At 42.4% G+C, this 24163-nt stretch overlaps 1 protein-coding gene across 2 annotated transcripts in view; it reads left to right on the top strand.

Moving 5' to 3' along the window:
* The window catches only part of UBE3C (ubiquitin protein ligase E3C), a 992333-nt gene that overhangs the window by 159664 nt on the left and 808506 nt on the right, over window positions 1-24163 (top strand). For both annotated transcript variants that reach the window (XM_085631966.1, XM_085631967.1), the window contains exons 5-7: window positions 2478-2624; window positions 3198-3313; window positions 23864-24021. In XM_085631966.1, the coding sequence (XP_085488092.1) occupies window positions 2478-2624; window positions 3198-3313; window positions 23864-24021 (421 nt within the window). The remainder of the gene's footprint in view (window positions 1-2477; window positions 2625-3197; window positions 3314-23863; window positions 24022-24163) is intronic.

Raw genomic sequence — 24163 nt, 5'->3', positions numbered from 1 at the left:
GTTATAGAGTTGATCTGTTTTAATGTGTTTATATATATGTATAGATTGCCTGTCTTCAGTCTTCACAGCCTTGAGAGCTCTGACATTACAATTCTTTAATCTGCTTCTTCCATTCCTGCTCCACCATTGGATCCAGCACCTCCTACAGCTTCTCACCCAGTGGGTTGTTCGCTGCCACCGTTATCAGCTTCCCATTCTAAGTCTCACCTGAGGAAGGCCCTTATTTCTAGACAAATATTCAGCACTCCAGAACACTCCAGACAGTGTAAGCATCATTCTGTTCCAGGGGATCCTCATCAATAGTCTTAAACACTGAGTAGTCCCGCCCACATGTGGGACTATTTAGTGGTTATGACTATGGTGAGGGTTCTGTAAGAGAACTAGTAGTATAGGTAAGCAACCTTTCCCTCTTGATATTCCAGAAGAGGTTAGTGAGCTCCTTGCCATGGTCGTACATGATCTTGTTTTCCTTCTTCATTCTCTTGAGTCCGAAGTTACTCACCAACCTTGTTGAAGTTTTCTCCTCCTAGAATTTATTTCACCAATCAACAACAGGCCATTTTGCCTCGCCACTTGTTTTGCAGTATGGACTGGCTATTTTTGTTCCGAAATATAGTTTGCACACTTACTTGTTTTGTGTGCGTTGTACACTCTTCTGCGCTAAGGACTGTCGTTTACAGTCATTTGTTATGACGCTATATGAAAATTGCTCACATTTATGAATAAACTGTTTTATGCCTCATGTCTGAGGAGGTGATTTTTGTTCAGCTACGTTGACACGCTCATGCATTTGAAAATATTTTGTTCTTTAAAACTGTCCTTTGCAAGCGAAATCATTATTTCCTGATGCGTATCTAATTTGTACCCAAGTTTCACTGTGGTTTGGGTCATTCTGTTTATTTATAATAGTGTGATAATATGCGACAGAGCTTGTGCCATTAACAACGAACAAATCTAGAGGTGGTAATCTGATATATTAGGCATGTGATGGATGGAGAAGGGGTCAGCTCGCTGCTTAAATTATGTTATGCCAATTCAATGAGTGCCTCGTCTCTATAAGTTGGACAGCATAGCAAATACAATGATCAAGAGTGGATTTTGACGTAATGATTGATGCCGCAACCCCATGAAAACAACTAGAGTCAATACTGCAAAATCTCACCGTCTTATTAAATCGAGGTAAATAAAGTGATAAAATGCACAAATCAACCTGTTACATTGCCGGTCATTCCAGGATGCATAAATAAGAACACTTACCATGAAGTCCCAATTAGAGAATTATACTGCATAAGTTTGAATATTCTACTAATTGATGTGCGGATAATCAAGGTGAGATAATGTGTAGAGATAATGCCTTGGACCTAAACATTTACTGAATTGCGATAGATCAACATGAATTGGCAATAACGGATGAGGCTGTTCCCACAAAGTACGTTGGTTTGATGCACATTCTGCAGGTATTGTACCTTATAAATTAATTAAAGGAGTTTGGCGCGAGCACAATGTCCAGTAGAGTGTTTCGGAACCCCCAAACTTACATTCACAAAAAACATCCCACTAAATCAACATAACAGGACGTTTTTATCAAATGTGCCCTTCAATGGAGAGTCGTAGGACGGCTGTGTGTCTAATTGTGCTTTTTCTATTTCTTGTCAAGTAATCCGTAAATTTGTTGCTCTTCATGTGTAGTGTCATTTGCCATTGTCACATAGGAATGTGGAAAAAATTCACAACTCTGGTGGGGAAGGTTTAACATTTCCCTGCACTCCATACTTGAAGTTTCTGTACTGAGCATGCAATCTCAAACAAAATCCCCAAAATTCTTAAGAAAAGATTTGATAATTAAAATTAAGCTTAGAACAGAAGTAATTTAGCTTAAAAGCAAAGACACTCCCCACCTAACCATACTACTCTGGACCCATAGTAGTGGGTGGAATGAACTATCTTTGCAGTCCCTAATGAATACTGCTCCCTCCCCAGCTGACTGCTCTCCGAGTCGAGGAAGGAGGTGTTGGTAGACGTGGTTGGTACTCCTAGCTCTAGTGTTAGGTGTTAAAATACATAGTTTCTTTATCTTTCTTGTTATACCTCTGCATGAGGCTAGCATAATGCAGTGCTTGATTTTTTTATAATGATACCTGTACATTGCAGTGTTTTGCATAAGCAAATTACATGGTTCAGCTTTACTGGAATTTAGGACTGACTTTGGAGGTGTGTTATTAGTCAGTACTTTAGATGGGCATGTCTTGTAAGGTACTTAGTATCTGAACTTCTTTAACTTCTTTTACTGAGTGCATGAACGTCTTTATATTCTTTTGCTGTGCACCTGCACCTTTCAGGACTGGTGAACCGTTTTAGTGAAAGAGTATGGGCACATCTCAGTAGGAGGCAGGTTCTCTAGGGTAGTATATTTACATTTCAAACACAGTTGTTTCATAAAAGTAATTAACTCTGATATTTGTGTTTTTCTTTTTTAGTATTCCATTCAGAGAAGTGAATTTGATCGCTGTGCTGCTTTAACACAATCAGAGGGAAATGTGTCCATTACCCACGAAACTAGCCTGACTCTTTTAGTACGGCAACTTCTGTTTTTTTATAGGCAAAAGGAGGATTCTAAACGTTTGGTAAGTTTATCCAAGCCCTCCTGTTACTGACATGTGTTGCTTTCTGAAGGATAAATGTTGGGACAAACCTCATGCACCATAATTTTAGGGAACCAGATGCTCATTGCTTATTTCCGTAGCTTTCACTCATAGCAGTAGTGTTGAGCTTATTATGTTTTAAGGGTGACCTGTTTGCTATTGTGGTAGCACAACTTTAATTGGCACACTCAGTGAAATCAGTAATATGTCAGTGACATTGTCAAGATCTATCCATGCAGATGTAGCATGTTAATTATTACAAGTCATCATTAGTATGACCAGTATGTACCACATAGGTGTGTGTGTGGAAGACTTGTTTGTGTCGAAGACTTTTTTCTTTCATTGTCTGTCACCCATTTGTATACCCTTTGAAGCTGTCACGGAGTACCACTATTTCTGCACTCTAGAGGGCTTACATGCTTGCTTTGTTAGAGATATTTGTTATATTAAAGGCAACAACTTTGTTCAGTGTCTTCTGGCCTTCATTCTCATTATGCATTCTTAATTTTTTGTTGTTGTTGATTGTATTAATTGTTTACCATTATGCTTTTATAGATGTGGATATGTCAACATTTAATCAAACAGAATGCTCAGTTTGTAAAGCAGCTGACTGGTCCAGACAGCCGGACATGCCTATTTCAGATAAAGAGGTTGCTGGGGCTGTGTTGCAGGTAAAGTTCAATTGTTCACATACTGAATTGATTCTTGGAATAATCCCGTATGAGGATTTGTAGGTAATTTGGCAAATGAACAAGCAGTGAACAAATAATGAGGCCTAATGAGGTTATATAAAATACCAGCTTCTTAGGGGTGAAGGGCTCCACCGCAGTGCTAAACATGTCCGAGTTATGTACCCTAATGGTTTGTTGAAGTGAGTGGATGTATAAGTAACAAGGGGGCACAGGAAGAGACTGTATGCAACTGGATAAATGACTAGGATGAGGTACGAATTATTCGACTGAGTGTTTCGATTAGATAGATTATTAGTGAATAAACTGATAGATCCGAATCCCAATCATTTCTAAGGCATACACGGCTCCTTGCTAATATAAGTGTGGTGGTACCTTCCAAAGTTACTGAGCGCCCCCAATACAAAATTATCTTTTGCTAAGACTGCACCTCTATATATGCCCTCACAGTGTTACCTTACCCATCTGCATAATCAGACGATTAACCGACCACGTTCTAAATTGCAAATAGGTCTATCCTATCAAATATGACCGTTTTGCCTCGAAGTGCATACTCGGATTCAGGAATTCTCTGTCGTAAGATTACAAGATACTGCCCCTATGTGACATGGATTCAGAAGGCTCTATCCAGCAACGAGTTGCCTTCACGTGAGCCTCTTCAGTTCAGGTCATTCCCTAGATGCTCTAGGAATCTTTTAATTTATAATTCACCCAACTGCTCCTCATCCAATGAGGTGTAACAGATGCCTTGGCGCCATTTGATACACCTCACAGCATAAAACTGTGGGCATATCCCTTTAGAGGACGAATTCCCTCACTCACCCTAGGTGACATGCTTCATCATTTGGGAATTTCCTCCCAGAGGAAAAACCTAGTTCCTCCGGGGGCTACAACCTCCTCTCTAAGAGGAAGGAGCTCAGGGATATTTTCTTCTTTACGTATAGGTGGAATAAACTAAATCCACAAATGATGAGCCTAGTGCATGTGAGGATGGACGCAGCGCAAAAAATGACAAAATGTGCAGGAAGTGCAATTAAAACTAGTTAGAGAATGTAAAACGAAAACTTTATTCTAATACATCCCTACTAGGATTAAGAAAAACAATGCACCAGCAGTGTAATTTTAAACTGCTTTGGTGGAATGGAAAATAATGGTCGACATGTTTCAGCCTAACGCCCTATGGTGGGCAAAGCTTTCATCAGGACCTATTTATGGTGCTGCTGCGTGAGTGTGTAAGTGATATCAACTTAAAAGGATATACGAACAGGAACTTGAAGCAGTCTATCTGTTCTTCTAAAAACCGGTTACAGGCTCATGTAAAGCCCGGAGTACCGACGGAGAGAGCTGTTCCCCGTCCTGAGCTGTTGCCAGGTTGAGGTGAAATGGTTACCCAGCGGAATGCGGGTATTGGTTTTTCTTAATCCTAGTAGGGATGTATTAGAATAAAGTTTTCGTTTTACATTCTCTAACTAGTTTTAATTGCACTTCCTGCACATTTTGTCATTTTTTGCGCTGCGTCCATCCTCACATGCACTAGGCTCATCATTTGTGGATTTAGTTTATTCCACCTATACGTAAAGAAGAAAACATCCCTGAGCTCCTTCCTCTTAGAGAGGAGGTTGTAGCCCCCGGAGGAACTAGGTTTTTCCTCTGGGAGGAGATTCCCAAATGATGAAGCATGTCACCTATGGTGAGTGAGGGAATTCGTCCTCTAAAGGGATATGCCCACAGTTTTATGCTGTGAGGTGTAGTCATTGGTTTATATCTGTAAGGTTGTTACAATTTGAATAGTACCTGCATACTTTGTTTAATAGTTTGTCCATTGACCCCAAGATTTCATACCGTTTTTTGACATATATTATGGGGATTAAATCTTGTGGTGGTCATTAAACTTTCCCTCAGACCCCCCTTTTTGAACTGTATTGTTTGTCGCCATTTGATACAACCAAGAGGCTGCAAGCCCCCTGTCCTTGAGTCCAAATCGCCAAGCCCGTTTACTTAAGGGGCCGGTGAGTATATTAATAATCGCCTTCTGCCACAGCTTGTTGCCTGCAGTGGGGACTGCAAGCCCCAGAGTGCTTCGTTCCCAGGAGGGAGGAACCAGCATTGCCCTCGCGCTGAAAAAGCGCCACCGGTCACCGTGGCGCGGGACGCGCCTTCTGCCACAGCTTGTCGCCTGCAGTGGGGACTCCCAAGCCCCAGAGTGCTTCGCTCCCAGGAGGGAGGAACCAGCATTGCCTTCGCGCTGAAAAAGCGCCACCGGTCACCGCGGCGCAGGACGCGCCTTCTGCCACAGCTTGTTGCCTGCAGTGGGGACTCCAAGCCCCAGAGTGTTTCACTCCTAGGAGGGAGGAATCAGCATTGCCCTCGCGCTGAAAAAGCGCCACCGGTCACCGCGGCGCGGGACGCGCCTTCTGCCACAGCTTGTTGCCTGCAGTGGGGACGCCAAGCCCCAGAGTGCTTCGCTCCCAGGAGGGCGGAACCAGCATTGCCCTCACGCTGAAAAAGCGCCACCGGTCACCGCTGCGTGGGACGCGCCTTCTGCCACAGCTTGTTGCCTGCAGTGGGGACTCCAAGCCCCAGAGTGCTTCGCTCCCAGGAGGGAGGAACCAGCATTGCCTTTGCGCATAAAAAGCGCCACCGATCACCGCGGCGCGGGCCGCGCTCGGGCGAAGCCCGGGCCAAGGGCGGACCCGTCCTGCACCCGTCGACGCCAGGAAGAGGCAGGGCAGGGCTACCCCCCCTAACATTGCTAATGTGTCATTGGAGGGATCCATGTGATACATACTAAGGTACTGTGCCGACTTGTGCTGTATAGTAACACTAGGGTTTAAAGACATTCAGAATTGATACTTGGGACAGTCTCTGCTGTGATACTGTTTTGTTGTTGTATATCGTTTCACAGGCTTTTATACCACCCTATAGCATTTAATTAGTTTATGCTAGAGCAACCATGGGCAAAAGGAAAGCAATGTAAGGCCTGGGGGGGCAAATGGAGCAACTAGTGGGGTGGGTAAGGTCAAAAAGGCAAGGAAAACTGTCAAGCGCAGTGCTAATAATTGTGTGATCGATAGAATCGAGACCCTAATCACAGAATGTGAAGGGATTCTCGAAACTGAATTGCCTGTGGCCACTGGTCCAGAGAAAACCCCATTAGGGAGTACCCGGGAGCAATCCCGCCGTACCATAACCCTGTCTATGTTCCAGAAATCTTCTCAAAGCCGTGCTGCACCCAGTGGCGAGAACGATCATATTGTGTTAGAACAGGGGGGAATTGCTTCCACACAGTGCGAGAATAGTCAATTGTCCAGAGATTCTATAATCAACTCAGAGGCTTCTGCTATCTCCTGCTCTAATCGGTTTGCGGTGTTGGCTGAGGCCCCTGATTTGCAGGAGGAGCCTGCACATCAATCCCAAGTTCTAAGCTCTAACGTCATCGCAGGTTTGTCTAAGCCAGGAGGGACTGGTGCCCTAGCACTTGAAGACCCTCTGCAGATTGTTAATGAGCTCAGGCTAGAAATTGGTGCAATGAGGGTGATGATTGTGGAGCTAGTGGCAGTAGTTAAACTAATAGCTCCAAGTGGCATCTCTCGCAAGCTGGCTGTAAATAAAACAACTATCCCATACCCCCATAGGGCACACATAAATGCACAAAAAGAATGACCCCCTGCACATCATGGCTCTCTCTCCTCCCTTAAACCACTAGCTACTCAAGACATTAAGACCCCCTATTGCCAACAGACAGCTCCTTCTCAAATCTCTCTGTTTACTGATCAGGCAGCACATTTGCCTCCACAATCTATTACATCAAATGCTAGATCTTTTTATATACCAGCAGATCCCTGTCAGCGCCCTAAAGATCATCCGCATTTAGAAAATGTTTTGAACTACCCCCCTGGACAGACGCGCACAGTTTATATGGTCAATGTCCCGAAGCTTAAATCATACGATGATCTCGAAAATGAACACTCCTTAAAAAATAAGACCATACATTGGATCCGCCATGTCAGGGGCTGTCGGTCGTTGATACGGGATGATATAGTCAGGGCTCGGCGATGTACAATTTACAACCGTTCCCTTGACTATATTGAACTTACTTTGATAAAGCCTGATCTGGCAGCAAATCTGTTGGCATTAGAATTTCGGACTTGCCCTCCAGGGTCCTCAGTCATCCAATTTAGAAATTCCCCAATGATCACTGATACTGGGGCCCAGGGCAAAGTAGTTGAGCAGAGTGTTGAGGGTGGATCTACATTGGATGCCAATGACTGACTGAGAACAGCCCCTGTCCCTTATTCTGAGCCTACAGAGACTTGTTACAATAGTAATCTAAGAATTCTCTGTACATACCCCTTAAGTGTTCCTGGTCAATTATCGACAAATTCATTTAATAACTCTAATATTGACTGTAATATTGACAACCTGAGGAACCAACTCATAGAATCAAACAGGGTAACCCCTATTGTTAGATCTGATCTATCATTGCAACCTCAAGCTACACCTCCATGTGAGGCAGCCCTTGTAATCCCACACCTGCAGCTCAAGATTATCTACTGGAATATAGCTGGTCCTATTAGTAAGCTGCTATTACCCGACTGGAACAAGCTAATAGAAGGCCAAGACATCTGCCTCTTCCAGGAAACCTGGAGCTTAGTTCCCCTCTATTAATCTGGGTATACTTGCTTCTTTTTGCCAGCTATCTCCCTTGGGAAAGGCTGTCCCTCAGGAGGCCTGATGGCCTGGGTTAATATCGCTTTGGGTTGTAGAATTATCGATCATAATTGCGCAAACCCTGATATAATGAGACTTACTATAAGTGGGAAAGAAGGAGCCACACCTCTTGAGTTGTTTAATGTGTATGTGAGAGGGATGAAAGGGGGACCTCTTCGCCTATTGTATCTTCTTTGGAGCAAGAGCTGTCTAAATGCCACCCCGACTCGCCTCTTATGATAGCGGGAGACCTTAACTGTACGTTTGAGCCCCTTAGCTCGGGAGATATGATGGGGCTGGAGGAGGATGATACTAGGTGAGGTATTCCCCCCCCCCCCCTAAGTATTCCCCCCCATCAAAAGATGGTCACAGGTTGCAATACAGCTGAATGTACTTGTTCTGGAATATGGGCTAAGGGCTGCAAATGGCAGAACAATATCAGATCCTGGAGGGGCTTGTACGTATAATAGAATTAGTTGCCCATCTCGCATTGACTATATTTTAATAGATATAAGACTGTGGAGCAGTATAATTGATATGGAAGTTGTCCCAACCATCGACAGCGACCACAATTCTCTTTGTTTGAGCACAAAATTCCTTTGGTCTTCTCCTGGCCCAGCCTCTGAGGCATTTAATAACCTGATGACCAAGGAAATAGTTCCCTCAAATAGTAGGAGACATCTTAAGTGATCTAAAGTAGCCGTTAATGAAATTAAGATGGCTGAAATCAATCGATTACTGGCTGAAAATCCAATAGACCTACAAGAAGCAACCCTTAACCTTGATGCCCCACAGAAAGCGCTAGACATCTATATAAGAACGGTAGAACAGATGGGATCTTTGTTCATGACTACTGCTGACCATAGATCTGCAAAAGCATCCCCAAAAAGCAGCCAAGCCTGGTTTTCCAAAATTCGCAGACAGAAAAGGAAGGCTTTAGTCATAGCTATTAAAAGTAAAAATATCTCCCGCGTCCAATGTGCTAGGAAGGAGTACAATGCGACGCTGCGACGTGCAAAATTAGATTGGGACGAATCGCATTGGCAGAATTTAAAAGACGCGAGTCTGGAAAATAATGCCTACTCTTTCTGGAATCTTGTTAGGGGGGCTAATAGGAATGATCCAGATGTAATTCCCAACCATATATCTAGCCAAGACTGGTTTGATCATTTTAGGAATCTATACACCGGGACAGTCACAACACACGAGGGAGGATCCTGTGTCCAGTTAATCACTTGCCCAACCCCTAATATTACTGATTATTTTAATGTAAATGAAGTGGCAGGAGCAATTAAAAGAATAATACCATCAAAAGCTCCGGGACCGGATGGTCTCCCAGGGGACTTACCCCGTGCGAGTCCCAGTGACTGGGCGAAATACATCATGCTCCTAATCAACTCTATCGCTAATGGCTGCCCCATACCAGAGTCATGGAAGGGAGCCGAAGTGGTGCCTATTTTTAAGAAGGGGGCCAGGGAAGACCTTGCCAACTATCGACCAATTAGCTTTATAGATGCTATCCAAACTAGTTGGCAGGGTATTGCTCCAGAGGATTCACTCGTGGGCTGAGGACGAGATCATCCTTTCCCAATATCAGGCGGGTTTTAGGTCCAAAACTGGAACAATGGACCAGGTGTTTAGGCTCCTCCTTATCTATTGGAAGGTAGTCGTGATAGGTGGAGGCAGTCTCTATCTTGCCTTCATCGATCTAAAGACTGCCTTCGATTTGGTCCCTCCGGACCAATTATGGAAAGTTTTGGCTGAGATGGGTATGCCTGTGTTTATTTTGAATCTGCTTGTCCGAATGCACGAGGGCAATTATGCCCAAGTGAGATGGGGGTCACAAGAACAGAAAACCGAAAGAATCTCAGTGAATAGAGGAGTACGCCAGGGCTGTGTTATGGCCCCCACCCTGTTCTCCTTTTATGTGAATGGGGTGGTTAGTTTTCTTCAGGAAATTCCATCTGATGCCCCGGCCCTGGCAGGAGATAGGATACCTACACTCCTCTTCGCTGATGATACCTTGTTGATCTCTAAGACCCCGGTCTGGTTGCAGAAGCTTTTAGATAGGTACCATCTTTTTTGTTCACTAAGGTGGTTGACTATTAACACCACAAAGACCAAACTAATGACATTCAACCCTTATAAGCCCTTTAGGCACATCTTTTCCTTGGGTGGAACACCCTTGGAAAGAGTTAGTACCTTTGACTAGTTGGGTATTCGGCTCTCCGATACAATGCATTGGAAACCCCATATTAACAAGATGCTTTTGAATCACAGGCGTGTGACTGGGGCAATAGGCAGGGAACATCGTCGCTCATGTAGCAGACCTGTTGCCCCAGCGCTCGCGATCTATGCAGCAAGGGCAGTAAGTTCTGCCCTTTATGGTGCAGAACTTTGGGGGTTTAACAGTATGCAAGAGATCTGCAGTTCGGAACATAAGTTCTTGAGGGAGCTTGTGAGTCTCCCCTGTAATGTCCCGCTCAAGCCTCTGATGAGTGACATGGGAAAACGTTCTTTTAAAGACATTGCCAGGCTAAGGCCATTGCTCTTTTGGGCTCGATTGTTACAAACTCCTGAACTCGTTAGTTATACCACCGCACTCAAGGAGGTAATTGGCCTGGACTGTAACCATAGGGTTAGCTGGCTCAATAATGTCAAGAAACTTGTGCTTACATTGGGACTTAGAAGCTGTTGGGGTTGGCCAGAACCCGCCCAGTAAGGATGAGCTTAAAAAAAGCATACTGGCTTTGGGTTGATATGCAGGAACTTCGTAACCCAAATCTGGGGAGGATGGCAGATGAATTTTACCAGTTTAAACAACATATTTTTTTAGAGCCGTACCTCGATTTTATCCAAATCCCAAGAGATAGGGCACTCTACATACAGTTTAGAGTGGGCTCTCTTCTGGTACGTGAGCTTACTGCAAAATGGAGCCCCCCCCCGCCAGACAATCGCGGACTGTCCTTGCTGCGAGGCACCAAAAGAGAGTGTGGCCCACCTCATGTTTGTATGTCCAGCATACTCAAGGGCTAGATTAAAGTGGCTTATACCAATCTGCAGACAACTGGGCACCACAGCTGCCATTACTTCCCTGCGGATCTTGAAATCAGACCCTAGAGCTCTTTTTGTATGCGGCGTGGCGAAGTATCTTGGCTGTATTTGGCTTATTAGATCTAAATTTCTGCGTAGGGAGGTGTAAAATGAAATTGGAAATGTGATCGAGCCCCCTATGTTGCTCTTTCCCATATTTTTATTCTTTTAAATGACATCAAATAGCTGTATATGAAGTATGTTTTTTCTTATTCTCTTTTTAATCAAATGTATTTATTATAGTCTGCTAAAAATGATTAAGTATATAAACGGCATTTCTCCGGGTATTAGTATATAATTGTCAGTTTACTAATAAGATAACCACATTTTTGTAAACTGTTCTCGGATCTATTGTATATAATTGTTTTTTCTTATTACTGTTTTTATGATAATTCTGCTTTTATGATATTTGTTTATCGAAGTAAAGCTATTTGAATTTGATAGATCCGAGTACGTATTGTTGAATAGATAACGGAATGGATAGCTGCATTTTTGCATCTGTGTAAAGATAATTCTCCAGCATTGCATCTCTCATTGATTCATATGCTTAAATTATTCCCATCTGGCTGGAAACCCTCAGCAATCAACACTAGCATTACATATACAGTCATATAACACTGAAACTGCCATAGAACTGATTTTGGGATACAGACTTTGGTCAATGAGGTGGAGAACCTTCAAACTTCTACTCTACACTGAGGCGCAAAATGTCATATTTTCTAAGCTCTTTAAGAGTATTTGTGAACGAGGCAGACGGTCAGTAGCATGGAACACATGGCACTGCTGGAGAACTATAGTTAATGGTGAGTACTTTTTTTCCTCTACACATTTCAGTTTATCTTAGGGCAAGTGTGAGTTTATCCACCTGTAACGCTCCACACAAGGATGAAATTTGCCTACCACATTCTACCATTATTAGTACAGCTCTGTTTTCTTCTAGTCTATCTGGGAAGTGTTCCCAAGTGTAAGGTACTACTTTAATCATTCTGGTAAATGCAAGAACTGGCCCACTGTGATTCCAAATTGGATCCTTCCACCAGTTCCATCCCGGTCTGTTCACATCCCTTTTTATGAAGGATGGTAACCCCCAAAATGAGAAGTTACATTTACGCTTCCGGTCTATTAGACCCAGCTAACAAAGTTAGGACCCACTGTCACTCAAATGTACAGGGTGGGTTTGATAAGCCCTCTGGTTTAGAGGACTGCGATTGACGTCAACCCCGGGCTAGGAAAGCACTACATAACATAGACCAAGACTCCCCTACGAATGACAATAGATGCAAATCCATTAATTTGAGTGCTAATATTAGTGATTGCCGCCCAGGTAGCGAAATTAATTCACAGACTACTGCATTACTACCATGTGCGAACCAGATAGGGGCAGTATGTGGAAAAGCACCAGGGGAAAAAATGGGATGTCAAATATACTCCACTAGCAGTTTAAGTGGTCAGCCCAATATGGGTACATGCTCGGAAGACAGCTTGGACTACTCTGAGAGAGGCAGCCAAAACTTCCCATTAGGGAACACTGTATCCAATAAGGGGGGAAGGAAAGGAAAGAGCATTTTGTCTGTTTTATCGTGGAACATTGCAGGTCTGGGTTCCAAAATTGAAAGCCCAGATTGGATGGCCTTCACGACAGGATATGACATCTGTCTCTTTCAAGAGACTTGGGCAATTGACCCTATATATTGCAACGGTTATCTCAATTTCTATGTACCAGCCCAAAAATGCAAAAGAGGCCGCCCTTCTGGTGGCTTAACTGTATGGGTAAAGCAGGATATGGGGAACCATATAAAAGTAGGCCTTAAGTCTAGCAATGATATTATTTCAATAAGATTGACCCTTCGGTCTGGTCACAAAGTGGAATTTTTCAACGTATATGCACGTGGTCTTCCGGGGGGGGGAAAAATCTCCTGTTGTGCAGGAACTTGAAGATACCCTAGACCTCCTGCCACCTAACACGCTGCCCCTAGTAGCAGGTGACTTTAACACTTCTTTTGAGGTTCTTGGCCATGATATATTACAACTCACTGAAGAGGAAGACTCTAGATGGGGAATCCCGTCTTTAGAAATTGCTCCCATAAAAAAATGGGCAGAGGCTGCAATCCAGTTAAAAGGTTTGTGTTTAGGAAATCACCTGAGGGCCGCAAATGGCAGAAGTAAATCAGATAAATGCGCTAAGAATACCTTTGTCAGCGGTCGTAGGGAGAGTCGTATAGACTATTTTCTTATTCATGTAAAGCTCTGGGCAAATCTTATCGATATGAATGTTATTGACCGTATCGAGAGTGACCACCAACCACTTGCGGTGCTGCTTGACCAACCTCCTAAAGGTGGACCTTCAGCACGGCAGATGAATCCTGTGTCGAATCAATTTTTGGCCAACAACCTGCGTCATCTAAAATGGGATAGGATCATAGAAGATCCAACATCATTGGTTGCAATTAAAAAAGAAGTAACTAATGTTCTACAATCCCCCGAAACTAATGCAGAAGACATGTGTCCCCATCAGTTTGTCGTAGTAGCACATAATAAACTCTTTGAGGGATTGAAGAAATACTTTATTAAACCCACTTCCAAAAGATATCCCAAACACCATAATACTGTGGGTTGGTACAACGCTGATTGTAAGGAAGCGCGAGCCAAACTTGGCAGAGCCCTTAGGGCGAAAGTTGCTTCTTCAGTAAAACTGGCAAGGACGCAATACAGGAGAACAATATACAAAGCAAAAAGAATGTGGGATAACGGAAAGTGGAAAGATCTCCTCGAAGCCTGTAGATCTAGGAACAATAAGCAATTCTGGGATATCTATAAGTGGGACAAGGGGGGACTCTCTGAGCGGCCCCAGAACAACGTGGCTAAGAATTCCTGGATTGATCATTTTAAACCACAGTATGCAGCTCCTAGTGAAGAAGTATACTGTGGCGATACCCATTGCCATGTGTACTATGCAGAAGAAATATTCCTTTTAAGAGACGTAGATCAGGCCTTAGACAAAGTGATTAAGGGCAAAGCCCCCGGGATGGATGGAATCCCTGCAGATGTGTTCATCAGTGATAGGCACCTATGGTGCAGATATATCCTGCGCCTTGCAAATGCAATTGCTCAGGGTGCCGATATCCCTGCCTCTTGGATGGGAGCTGAAATAGTCCCTGTATTCAAAAAGGGGGACAAGTCTATTGCGGCTAATTATAGGCCAATTAGCCTTATAGACTCAATCCAGAAGATAGTGGCCCGCCTATTTCTACACAAGATCCTATTATGGGTCGAAGAACAGGACATTTTAAGTCCCGCACAGGCAGGTTTTCGCCAGCGGACAAGCACAATCGATCAAATCTTCCGTTTTGTCATCTTATACTGGAAGACAGTGATCCTAGGCAAGGGTGCATTATACGCCGTCTTCGTGGACCTAAAAGCAGCATTTGATTTGGTCTCACGAACTAAACTCTGGGCTGTTGGAGATGGGTTTTGCACCTGAACTCCTTTCTGTAGTCATCCGCTTGCATGAGGGTAACGTGGCCCGGGTCCGCTGGGGGGAAGTGGGAGAGGTGACTGAAGACTTCCCGGTTGACAGGGGTGTGAGGCAGGGGTGCGTCTTGGCGCCTACCCTGTTCTCGCTCTTTGTCAACGGTGTGGTCGACTTTCTCTCACGGACCTCCACCGATGCACCTGTGTTGGCTGGATCACGTGTTCCCATCCTCATGTTTGCGGATGACACGCTGATTATCTCCAAGACCCCAAGCGGCCTGCAGAAGGCACTTGGACGTTTTGAAGAGTTCTGCAAACTGAGGTGTTTGTTAGTTAACACCGAAAAAACTAAATTCATGTTGTTCAACGCACATAAATCATTTGGGGGGAAAATATTTATGAATGGTTTACCCCTGGAGGAGGTAATCTCCTTCACATATCTAGGCATTACACTACAGAAGGACATGCGTTGGGACTCCCAAATGGACCGAGTGACACTAATACATAAACAAAAATCAGGTGCCCTTCTAACTAGATTTAATAGATCATATACAAAGCCAATTTCCCCAGCTCTGGAAGCATACGGTACAATGGTACTGAGCTCATGTTTATACGGGTCTGAACTTTGGGGCTTTAGTAACTTGAACAAACTGACAGTGCTTGAAAATGCATTCTTGCGTAAAATCACAAGCCTTCCTGCTAGTACACCACTGCGTCCTCTATTGCTAGACCTAGGGAAAAATCCACTGGCACACCTTATTAAGCTTCGCCCACTGCTATATTGGCGTCGCCTTTGGTGCACAGATGAACTTGAGCACTATAAGCGCGGCTTTATGGATATAATTAAATCTAATTCATCATATAATATTCACTGGCTGTGCAGCATCAAATCCCTCCTGCGCAGCATAGGCCTGACTGAACTATGGAACGATCCAGAAAATGCTACCTTCCCTTCTAAGAACAAACTGAAAGCTATTTATTGGGAATGGGTCTATATGATAGAAACCACGCAAGGCCTCTCCTCCCATCTAACAGGCCGCTTTCTTGATCTTAAAATCAGCCCATTACTCGAAAGTTACTGGGATATAATAGAAAGGCCTTTTGACCGCAAGTTATATTTCCAGTTTCGGGTGGGTGCCCTACCGGTCGCCGAATTTACCGCTAATTGGAAAAACACCCAAAATAAAAGTAATAAATGTTATAATTGCATAGAGGAATGTGAATCTGTAGAACACTTGCTGTTTTTTTGCCCAATGTACACGCAACCCCGTAAAACTTGGATAAAACCTGTATGTAAATCGTTGGGCATTAGGAACTATCGAACAGCTCTTCGCATTTTGAGTACTGACCCTGCTCCTCTTATCTGTATAGCAGTGGCCAAGTTCCTAGGGTGGGCTTGGGGTCTACGATCTAAAGCACTGAGATACGATGGCAACCTGATGAAATTGATTGTAATAGTGCAAATTTTATCAAATATCTATTTTTATGATGGAAACATATACATAGTTTATTTTTTTTTTATACACGTGTTATTTTATTTTGTGAATATCTGTATATGGTTTTAAATCGATTTTAGCTTATTGATGGTTGAAATATCGGATTTAATGCTTATCTTAAATATTTTTAGGTAATTTATATGTTATTTGTGTGATGTTTGTATGTGCTTTTATGACTCAACTGTCGAATAAAGCTTGATTGAATTGAGAAGTTACATTTTTTCAATAACTTCCTTGGCAACTCAGGATCAATTCAAAATCAGTTCGATTAAATGGTTGAAATGGATTTGGTTTTGGATTTTCCCCGTCTGCCTCATCTCGTCTTTTATTCAGAGACGAGGCAGACGGAGAAAATCCAGTGGAACCCGCGGTCACTATTCCGATCCCTACATGAAGGTGGATCTGATCAAGTGCTATATATAATATGATCATTTAAGCAAATACATATATATTGAAACACTGTCCTGAGTTCGCTTGGACATATTCTGTTGGATCTATATTTAAAATAATACATATGATCTAGCTGAGGACCTGATATGTTAATATAACTCCATTAAGAGTGGAATTCACGGACCACCTTAATTTATTTGGAAAATATTTGGAACAGGGGTTTGCGACAAGGCCACCCCCCGATTTCATTTAAACCATAGAAGGGGTTTTTAAATTTTCATTAAAGACGGAGAGAGTATTATTCTTCTTGTCCTGATGAAGGTGGGATTCCAATAAGTATCCACCACCGAAACGCATCGACACTTGTGTCTTTAGAATTGGTTAGATCCAGGAACTACCTCATGTCGAAATCCACTATGAAATAATAGACTGATGGTTTCATATTGATTTTTATTGGAAATAACCATTCTTCGATGAATGTAATGATTTCACGCTATGTTGTTGCTCTCTAGTCCCTTTTCTTTTTAACACACATTTTTATATTGTATTTTATCATTGTTGGTAATTGCCTATGTGATTGTATATTTTTAATAAATTGTGTACATTTTATATCAATTTAGTTCTTATCATTTTGTTACATGTGGTTGTTCTTTGGGGTTCACACTGAAACTTGAGTCTGGATTAATATCAGTGTGCCTTAAGCTCTGGTTAGGTTGAATGGTGATTGATGATGTATGTATGACACAATAGTATACGTTTGGAAAAAAGGTGGTCGCTATAGATACCCAAGAGAATATCTTTTTTTACGTACTTGTGTGAGTCTAGACAGGTCATCGGAAGTAAACTAGCACTGCTTGCATTTTTCACTTATGTTCATTGGGCCAACAGCTTTGGATGACTGAATTTTATCTTTATGTTTATGTTTTCTGAAGTGCTAGTCTAGCGCAGGAAATCTTACCAATATAAACCCCCCATATGTCCACCTCCTTGGCATCTTTAGTTTGCCACGGCAGGCACTTGGGCTACCAATTAGCTGCAAAGTTCTTAGATTGGTGTTTAATCCTAAGTCTTTGATTGGCTCCACTTTCAGCTGCCACATAGAAACTCTGGTTGTTGGTCTTCCCAACTTACAGGTGGTCGTCTCTTGTGACTGATACAATAGCCTTAATCCAAATATGACTCCCCAGACCACCTCTGATCGTGCTCAGCACTGACAAGCAGGCAATGTATTCCGCTATTCGTTATTAGGGGCAGAATAAAACAATTAATGTTAAGGGTGCTGTTCACACCATGTCAACCAGGCCTATTTTTGGATTACTCTCGTCACAGCTTTCTGCAGCCCATGTCTAGATTTCGCTCCTGGTCGGTGTCAGTCGAATACTTCATTTACCATACATTCAAAATCCCATGCCCATAATCTTAGTTTTGTCAAGGTATGTGGCTGTCACTTTGAGAAACGTATAAAAAATATCAGGTTCTCAACCTTTGGGCCATACATACTTAAACAAATCTTTTGACCATTAAAAAGCCCACATAATAAAACAACTCTCCCACTTGGGCCCTGAATAGTTGTCTCTCCAACAAAAGATCTGTGACCTTAGCCATAGAACAGCTTTTCTGCTTTAAGGGATTTAATCCTTCACTGAGCAGGATGAGCCTCCTACTGTAAACCTTAGGGTTCACCACTGGCCCATTTGGTCTGCCACTTCCTTTCAGATCTTTGCAGGGTCAGTCACCAGTGCACCCATGGAAACTGGGACACCTACTGCCTCTTCATGTTTACTTGGGGGCCACCACTACAACTACCACTACCTCAGCCCCCCAGTACACTCCCTCTCTCTGCCTCCTACTGCCATTGGTCTCCCTGGAACAGCTCACTTCACCAGCAGCTAAATTACGGTAACCTCGAGACCTGGTGCGTAATCTCTGTGGGTGGATGCATTTCAAGGCCACTAAACTTGTATAGAAGTGCTTTCTGCATAGAAGCATAAAGTGTTTAGTATCACTGTTCAAGGGACCTAAGATCCCTTTAATGAAAATAGCTGTCTTAGCTCCCTGCCAAATTTATATAAAAACACTAAATTATCACATTTCACATTCTTCAAACCACTCAGCAGCCCCCCACCAAGGACATGAGGCTCAAGGAGCTTTCTATACTCCTTTTTATGTTCTCTTAACCAAACCTGTGAACCCCTTTGAGAAGCTTTCACTCTTAACACGTGTGCCTTTATGTGTAGATAATGTGTGCAAAAAACCTGCAACTCAAAATGTTTATAAAGTGGCGTTGAGAAGTTTGAGAACACCACTTCTAGTATAAAACATTCTCAACTATGTCATAAACCTGATTCCGTGGTCTAGCGTCAGCCTGGAGTACTCAGGCTATGTTTACTAAAGGTTTTAGAAAAAAAAATCTCAGCTTTTCCCCACCTTCACTCAACAAATCCTTGGGAGCTGCCTCAAACACCTCGAAACACATTGGTAGAAAAAATAATCTAAAAATTTAGGGTATTTTATGTGCCACTGTGTCGACATATTAGGAAGTCATAATGACTCTGTCTAGGTTGACACCTAAGAGTAAAAAGGTTTGTAATTAAATACCTCCGGACTCAACCATGAGATGGCAGAGTAAAGCACACTATGTCAATGTTGAAGAACCTCAAGCTGCAATACTTATCTTACAGGTAAGTAACTGGTTTCCTCCATCCCCCCTCTGACCTGGATCTAGAGTGAGTGTCATCATGTACTCTGGTGCACATCAGCTTGCTACCTAAATAAAGTTGCTCTGTGCCAAGATAGGAGGGGTTGACTGCAACCCCCCTAAATGCCATGCTAAACCTACAGGTAGGACATACAAAGTGAAGTTAAGTTCTCACTGCCTGCAGGCCTGAGAACCCTTTCAGGTCTGTAACTTACCACAAGTATGAATCATGAGTGGTCAGGCACTACCAATCTGCCCTTTTACACCTTTTCACAATTTCCACACACTGGCAGCTATTTGGCCTCAGTTTTTCCTGATGTGCATTATTAGGGTTTCTATGCAGTACCCCCCACTTGCTATACAATGATTTTCTGGGCCCCAAGTTGTGGGTCTGGCTGTCCAGCATACTGATCTCAATAAAGTACTGAAGCTGCTGTTTTTATGTCCTGGGACAGCCTAGGAGTTCAGGGATTATCAGCTGATATTTTTCAGCCCTCTGCCACCTAATTGTCTCTTTCTCCTTACATTAGATCACACTTTATTCATATACATTTGTGCCAGAACACATGGGTGTCAGACAAAACTTTGGAGTTCTAGTCTGCTGTATCGCAATCCATGCCTTCAATAAGTAGAAATCTTAATGCCAATTTATACTGCTTAATCTATGTTTAGGTATAGGCCTAGTGAAGTAGGTTACAGGTAATATTTTCAGTAACATGAAAATGTATTTTGTAAAAAGGTTATGTGCCAAACAATAAAGCAATTTGCTTGTCCCACATAGTGGTTTCAGACCTAAGCAACACATATCATATGTGAAAGCAGAAATATTGATCTTGTGATTGGGAAAGTTGAATAGTATAAAAGATAATTTGTTTTTAACCTCTGAGTCAAATGTTCAGGACATATGGCAAATCGAGACATATTAAAGGGGCTATCTTCTCTTCTCCCTTGCATGATTTTTAAGTTCTTTGATGGTGCGACAGTGACTCTCTGCCGCCAGCTGAGGAATGTGGATGGAGTTTCAAAAATCCCTACATACAGTACTACATTCACACAGCTGTTTTCGACTGCCAGCTCAATTTCTTATATTTATTTTTGCTTGATGTTTTTTGACATCTTCGTTTTTTCTGTGGTAGGTAACTTTATTACCTATTTGATACCTAAGTGTTTACTCTTAAGCCTGTTTCTGCATTCAATATCATTGCTTTATGTTTGGATGGGCCAACTATCGTTATCTGTGTCATCAGTTTTCGGATTCTCACTCTACAATAAAAGAGAAGATTTGTCTGGAAATGTGAGTACCTTCGAGTGGAAACGAGTACCTTCCATGTCCAACAGTGTCCAGTCCAGTCCAACAGTGCAAGAAGCTACCTCTCCTTCTTTTCTTTCCTATGTGTGACAAACTTTGTGGGTCCCCCGGCCTCCAGATTAATCTTTGTGTACATTCACGGTTGACGATAATGCGTTCAACATAGAGACATTCAAGGTACTCAACCCGTTGGTTGACTGAGGCTGTTAACTCTATGTTAAGGTATTGGCAGCCATTGAGGTGTTTCTTTATGTTGATATCATCTATCTCCCATTGAGCCTTCCTTTTGAAACTATGTCGAGCAGCCGTACCCCCAACATCCATATCAGTTCATGTAAGGGAAGAAGACTGTTCCTTCTCTTCTGGAGCCTGTAAAACCCTTAGCAGGGGATCTCCTTCTTCCCTCCACGGTAGACGATTATGCCCACATTCCACAGTGGCCAGATGGTCCTTCCATCCTGGACCTAGTACAGGCTCAATCTTAAATGCGTCTTATTCTGCTGCTGGTCTTGGGTCAACTCCTCTGTCAGCAGATGACATGTTGGTGCTTAAGTAAAAGAGGCATGGGAGTACCATTCTAGGAACCATTCCTATGAAGAAGCAAAGAAAGGAGTGCCACTTACGACATCCTTCAGAAGAACACAAGTCAGATAAAAGGCATGGCATTGGTGCTACAGCAAACCTACAGATGCAAATTGCCTTTAAGATATGATCCTCCAGTTGATAACATACGTCCTCCTCCGCCAAGATAAAGGCAGCCTCTTACTGCTACTGACACCCCTACTGACAATACCTATATGAGCATGTATACTGCTGGCAAAACAGATTCTCCTCCTCCATCTCTTTTCTACCTTATGGATGACATAGTTGCTTATCAAGACATAACATACCAGTGAAAAAATGAACTCACTATTTACTTTGGTGCATGAGGTTCTGTAGTTCTACGATACTGTGCTTGAAGCCTCAAGCCAGATCAGTGGCTGCCTTAGTTCCATGATTAGTGGAGCCAACTACACACACCCTCATGACTTCTTTTTACATCAACCCAGTGAAAAGGGTGGAATTATTTTTAAAGCTCTTGAGGCTTCCTCTTGTTTCATACAAAGCACACCATCTCCTGACTTCTTAGTAGCCTGTTCTGCAAAGAAATGCTTAAGTGTATTGGTTTCCACAGAATTTCCTTACCTGAAAAAGAGCAAGGCAAGTGTACCAAACTGCAGCTACTTCGATGAGAGGTGTCAGTTTAGAATGTGTTCTGGACAGATATACCTACCCCTGTGGACTTCTATGAAAAAATTTGAGGGGTTTTTAACCGAGGTAAACCAAATCATGTTAAAAAAGTGATAAAACTTTTTTTTTATCACTGGTGATCAGTTTATTCAGTGTAGCCAAACCTGCAAACTATGCCGACACAAGATTACTTTCGTAGTCTTGCAGGAAGATTAACCTCCTGGCTATGTGGCTAACATGTCAGCCTTTTGAGAGCCAATTGAAGATTATGGATCATCCATTTACTGGTTGTTTTGTTTTCTGTTACCATCTTATGTTGAGTTCCAATGTTCATTAGACCGAAACACTCCAATTATTGGGTGTTGAAACAAGAAAATAATTTACAAAATTTCAACTTAAAAGGTATGGAAAAGGCAATAAAAGACCTGTGTTTTTTCATATAAGAGCAGCACAGTTGAACACACCAGTAGAAGCTATTTTTTCAAAGGTAAAAAGCTCTCAGATTAGTTGGTCCCCAACAAACTTCGGCAACCACAAGTCAGGTTCTCCTTTAAAAGTAAAGACTTCTTTGTTCTCTCTTTCCTAAGCACTCCGGTTCCGGTCACATTTTCAACCCTTTTTCCCTGTGGTAGGTACGATATTTGGGTGCCTCTTTATTGTAGCGAATGTGTATAAAAATCAGTTTGCTGCACTTCACCAACTGTCTAGTACAGGTGGTTCAGCTTCTCTTTCAAAAGAATGGAGTGGAGTTGGTTTCAAAACATCAGAGGAATAATAGTGTCTACTCCTGCTTTGTTTCGAGCGCACAAGAACCTGTCCTTATCCCTTCCGGTAGCATCACACATTTCACTCTCTTCAGTTCGATTTTTGAACCTAATGGAATTGTCCTGCATACATATTCTTTTAAATATCTTGCTATGCAGAACTGGGCATAGCCTGGAGAGTTTCCATATTATGCCAACTGACGTCACACAGGAGAGTCAGCAAGATTCAAGTTCATTCCAAAGGATCCATTATTTTTTAATTTTATTTATAAAGTTGTATATAGCGCGAACATTACCCTTGCGGGTATTAGAGTGCTTTACTATGATCAAGGCGAAATGTATAACAATATCAACAACATCATTGAGCAGGAACAAGGTGTGGGCATCTCTCCTAGAGAGCCGACTACAAAGTCCAGGTGGACAGCAACCAGTAGAACAGAGCAAGACTATAGTTGGAGAGAAATGAGCATGCATGCAGTCAATGGATAAATTGAGTTCTAACCTGTAGTCTTTGTAAACAATGTTTTTCAATTCTTTTGGCATCATTATAGTGTACTTTTGCTGAACATATGGCACTGCCTGCAGTTCTACAATGCTAGGACCAAGATCAGCTTTCTGTTGCATTTAGCCAGCCAGACCATGGCAGCCTCCTGTTAAAACATGGATATACCAGATGAATAGGAGCAGACATCACCTTCTGCCATTCCAAAGCAAACCATTCCTTCCAGGGGAGAGCTGCAACTCACTGAACGAAAAGTGTCTCTTTACCAGCCACCTTCTACCCAGGGATCCCACTTCCAGACTTCTTCAGGGCGGTTGTGTGGAAGAATTGGCACTCCGTCAGCAGGCGCTATTGCCTACACGGAGAGGTTTGCCAAGCAGGTCTGCACAATTTGTTCCAGTAAGGTGGGCCTATTTATCCACCGTGTGACTTTCTTATTTTTTTTTTTTTACTTTCATGTTTTTGAATTGTTTAAATCTACCTTTTAAATTGTGGATGAAACATTTTAACTGCTCAAATGATGCTTAAAACATGTGTTACCTGCACCTATATCTATTTACTGATATAATGGGCTTTCAAGATCTCATGCACTGGGCTTCCAATATCAAGTACTCGTATAAAACTAAAATGTCACAGAATTATTTATGACTTTTGAAACTGATTTGACACTTTTTTGAATTCATATCCAAGTGTCAAATAAAAGTATTTTTCATTTGTGTTGCCCTTGAAGACAGTAGTTGCTGATTGTTAGTGGTATCTCTCTGCTTCCATCCCATTTTGAAATTGAGATCTAGAAAACACATATTGATGTTTTGGTGTGACGAAAGCAATTCTCTATAACAGTTGTACTTATTGTACTTCCTCTGCAGATTGTTGCAACACTGCAATGAAGACAATTTGAATGTTGCACTTCCACTGAGAATGATTGAGGTATTTTCATCTGAGAGTACATATTTGCCTGGGTTGCAGGAGGCCAACTATGTGGCATCAATAGTTGAACAAATTTTGCACTACATGATAAAGAAAGGTTAGTATTACATATGTATTATTCTGAAACCATGTAGTACGTGGTGTCATCTAGTACACTTTTGTTTGACTAATGTTCAGGAATAGCACTATATCATGAAGATTTTAATGCTGCATTATTAAAAGCAATAATTAATCTCACA

This window comes from Triturus cristatus, chromosome 10, assembly GCF_964204655.1.
Source record: "Triturus cristatus chromosome 10, aTriCri1.1, whole genome shotgun sequence".
In the NCBI taxonomy this organism is placed as follows: domain Eukaryota; kingdom Metazoa; phylum Chordata; class Amphibia; order Caudata; family Salamandridae; genus Triturus; species Triturus cristatus.
Note: the sequence above shows the minus strand (reverse complement) of the source record. Positions and strands in the feature narration are given on the sequence as shown.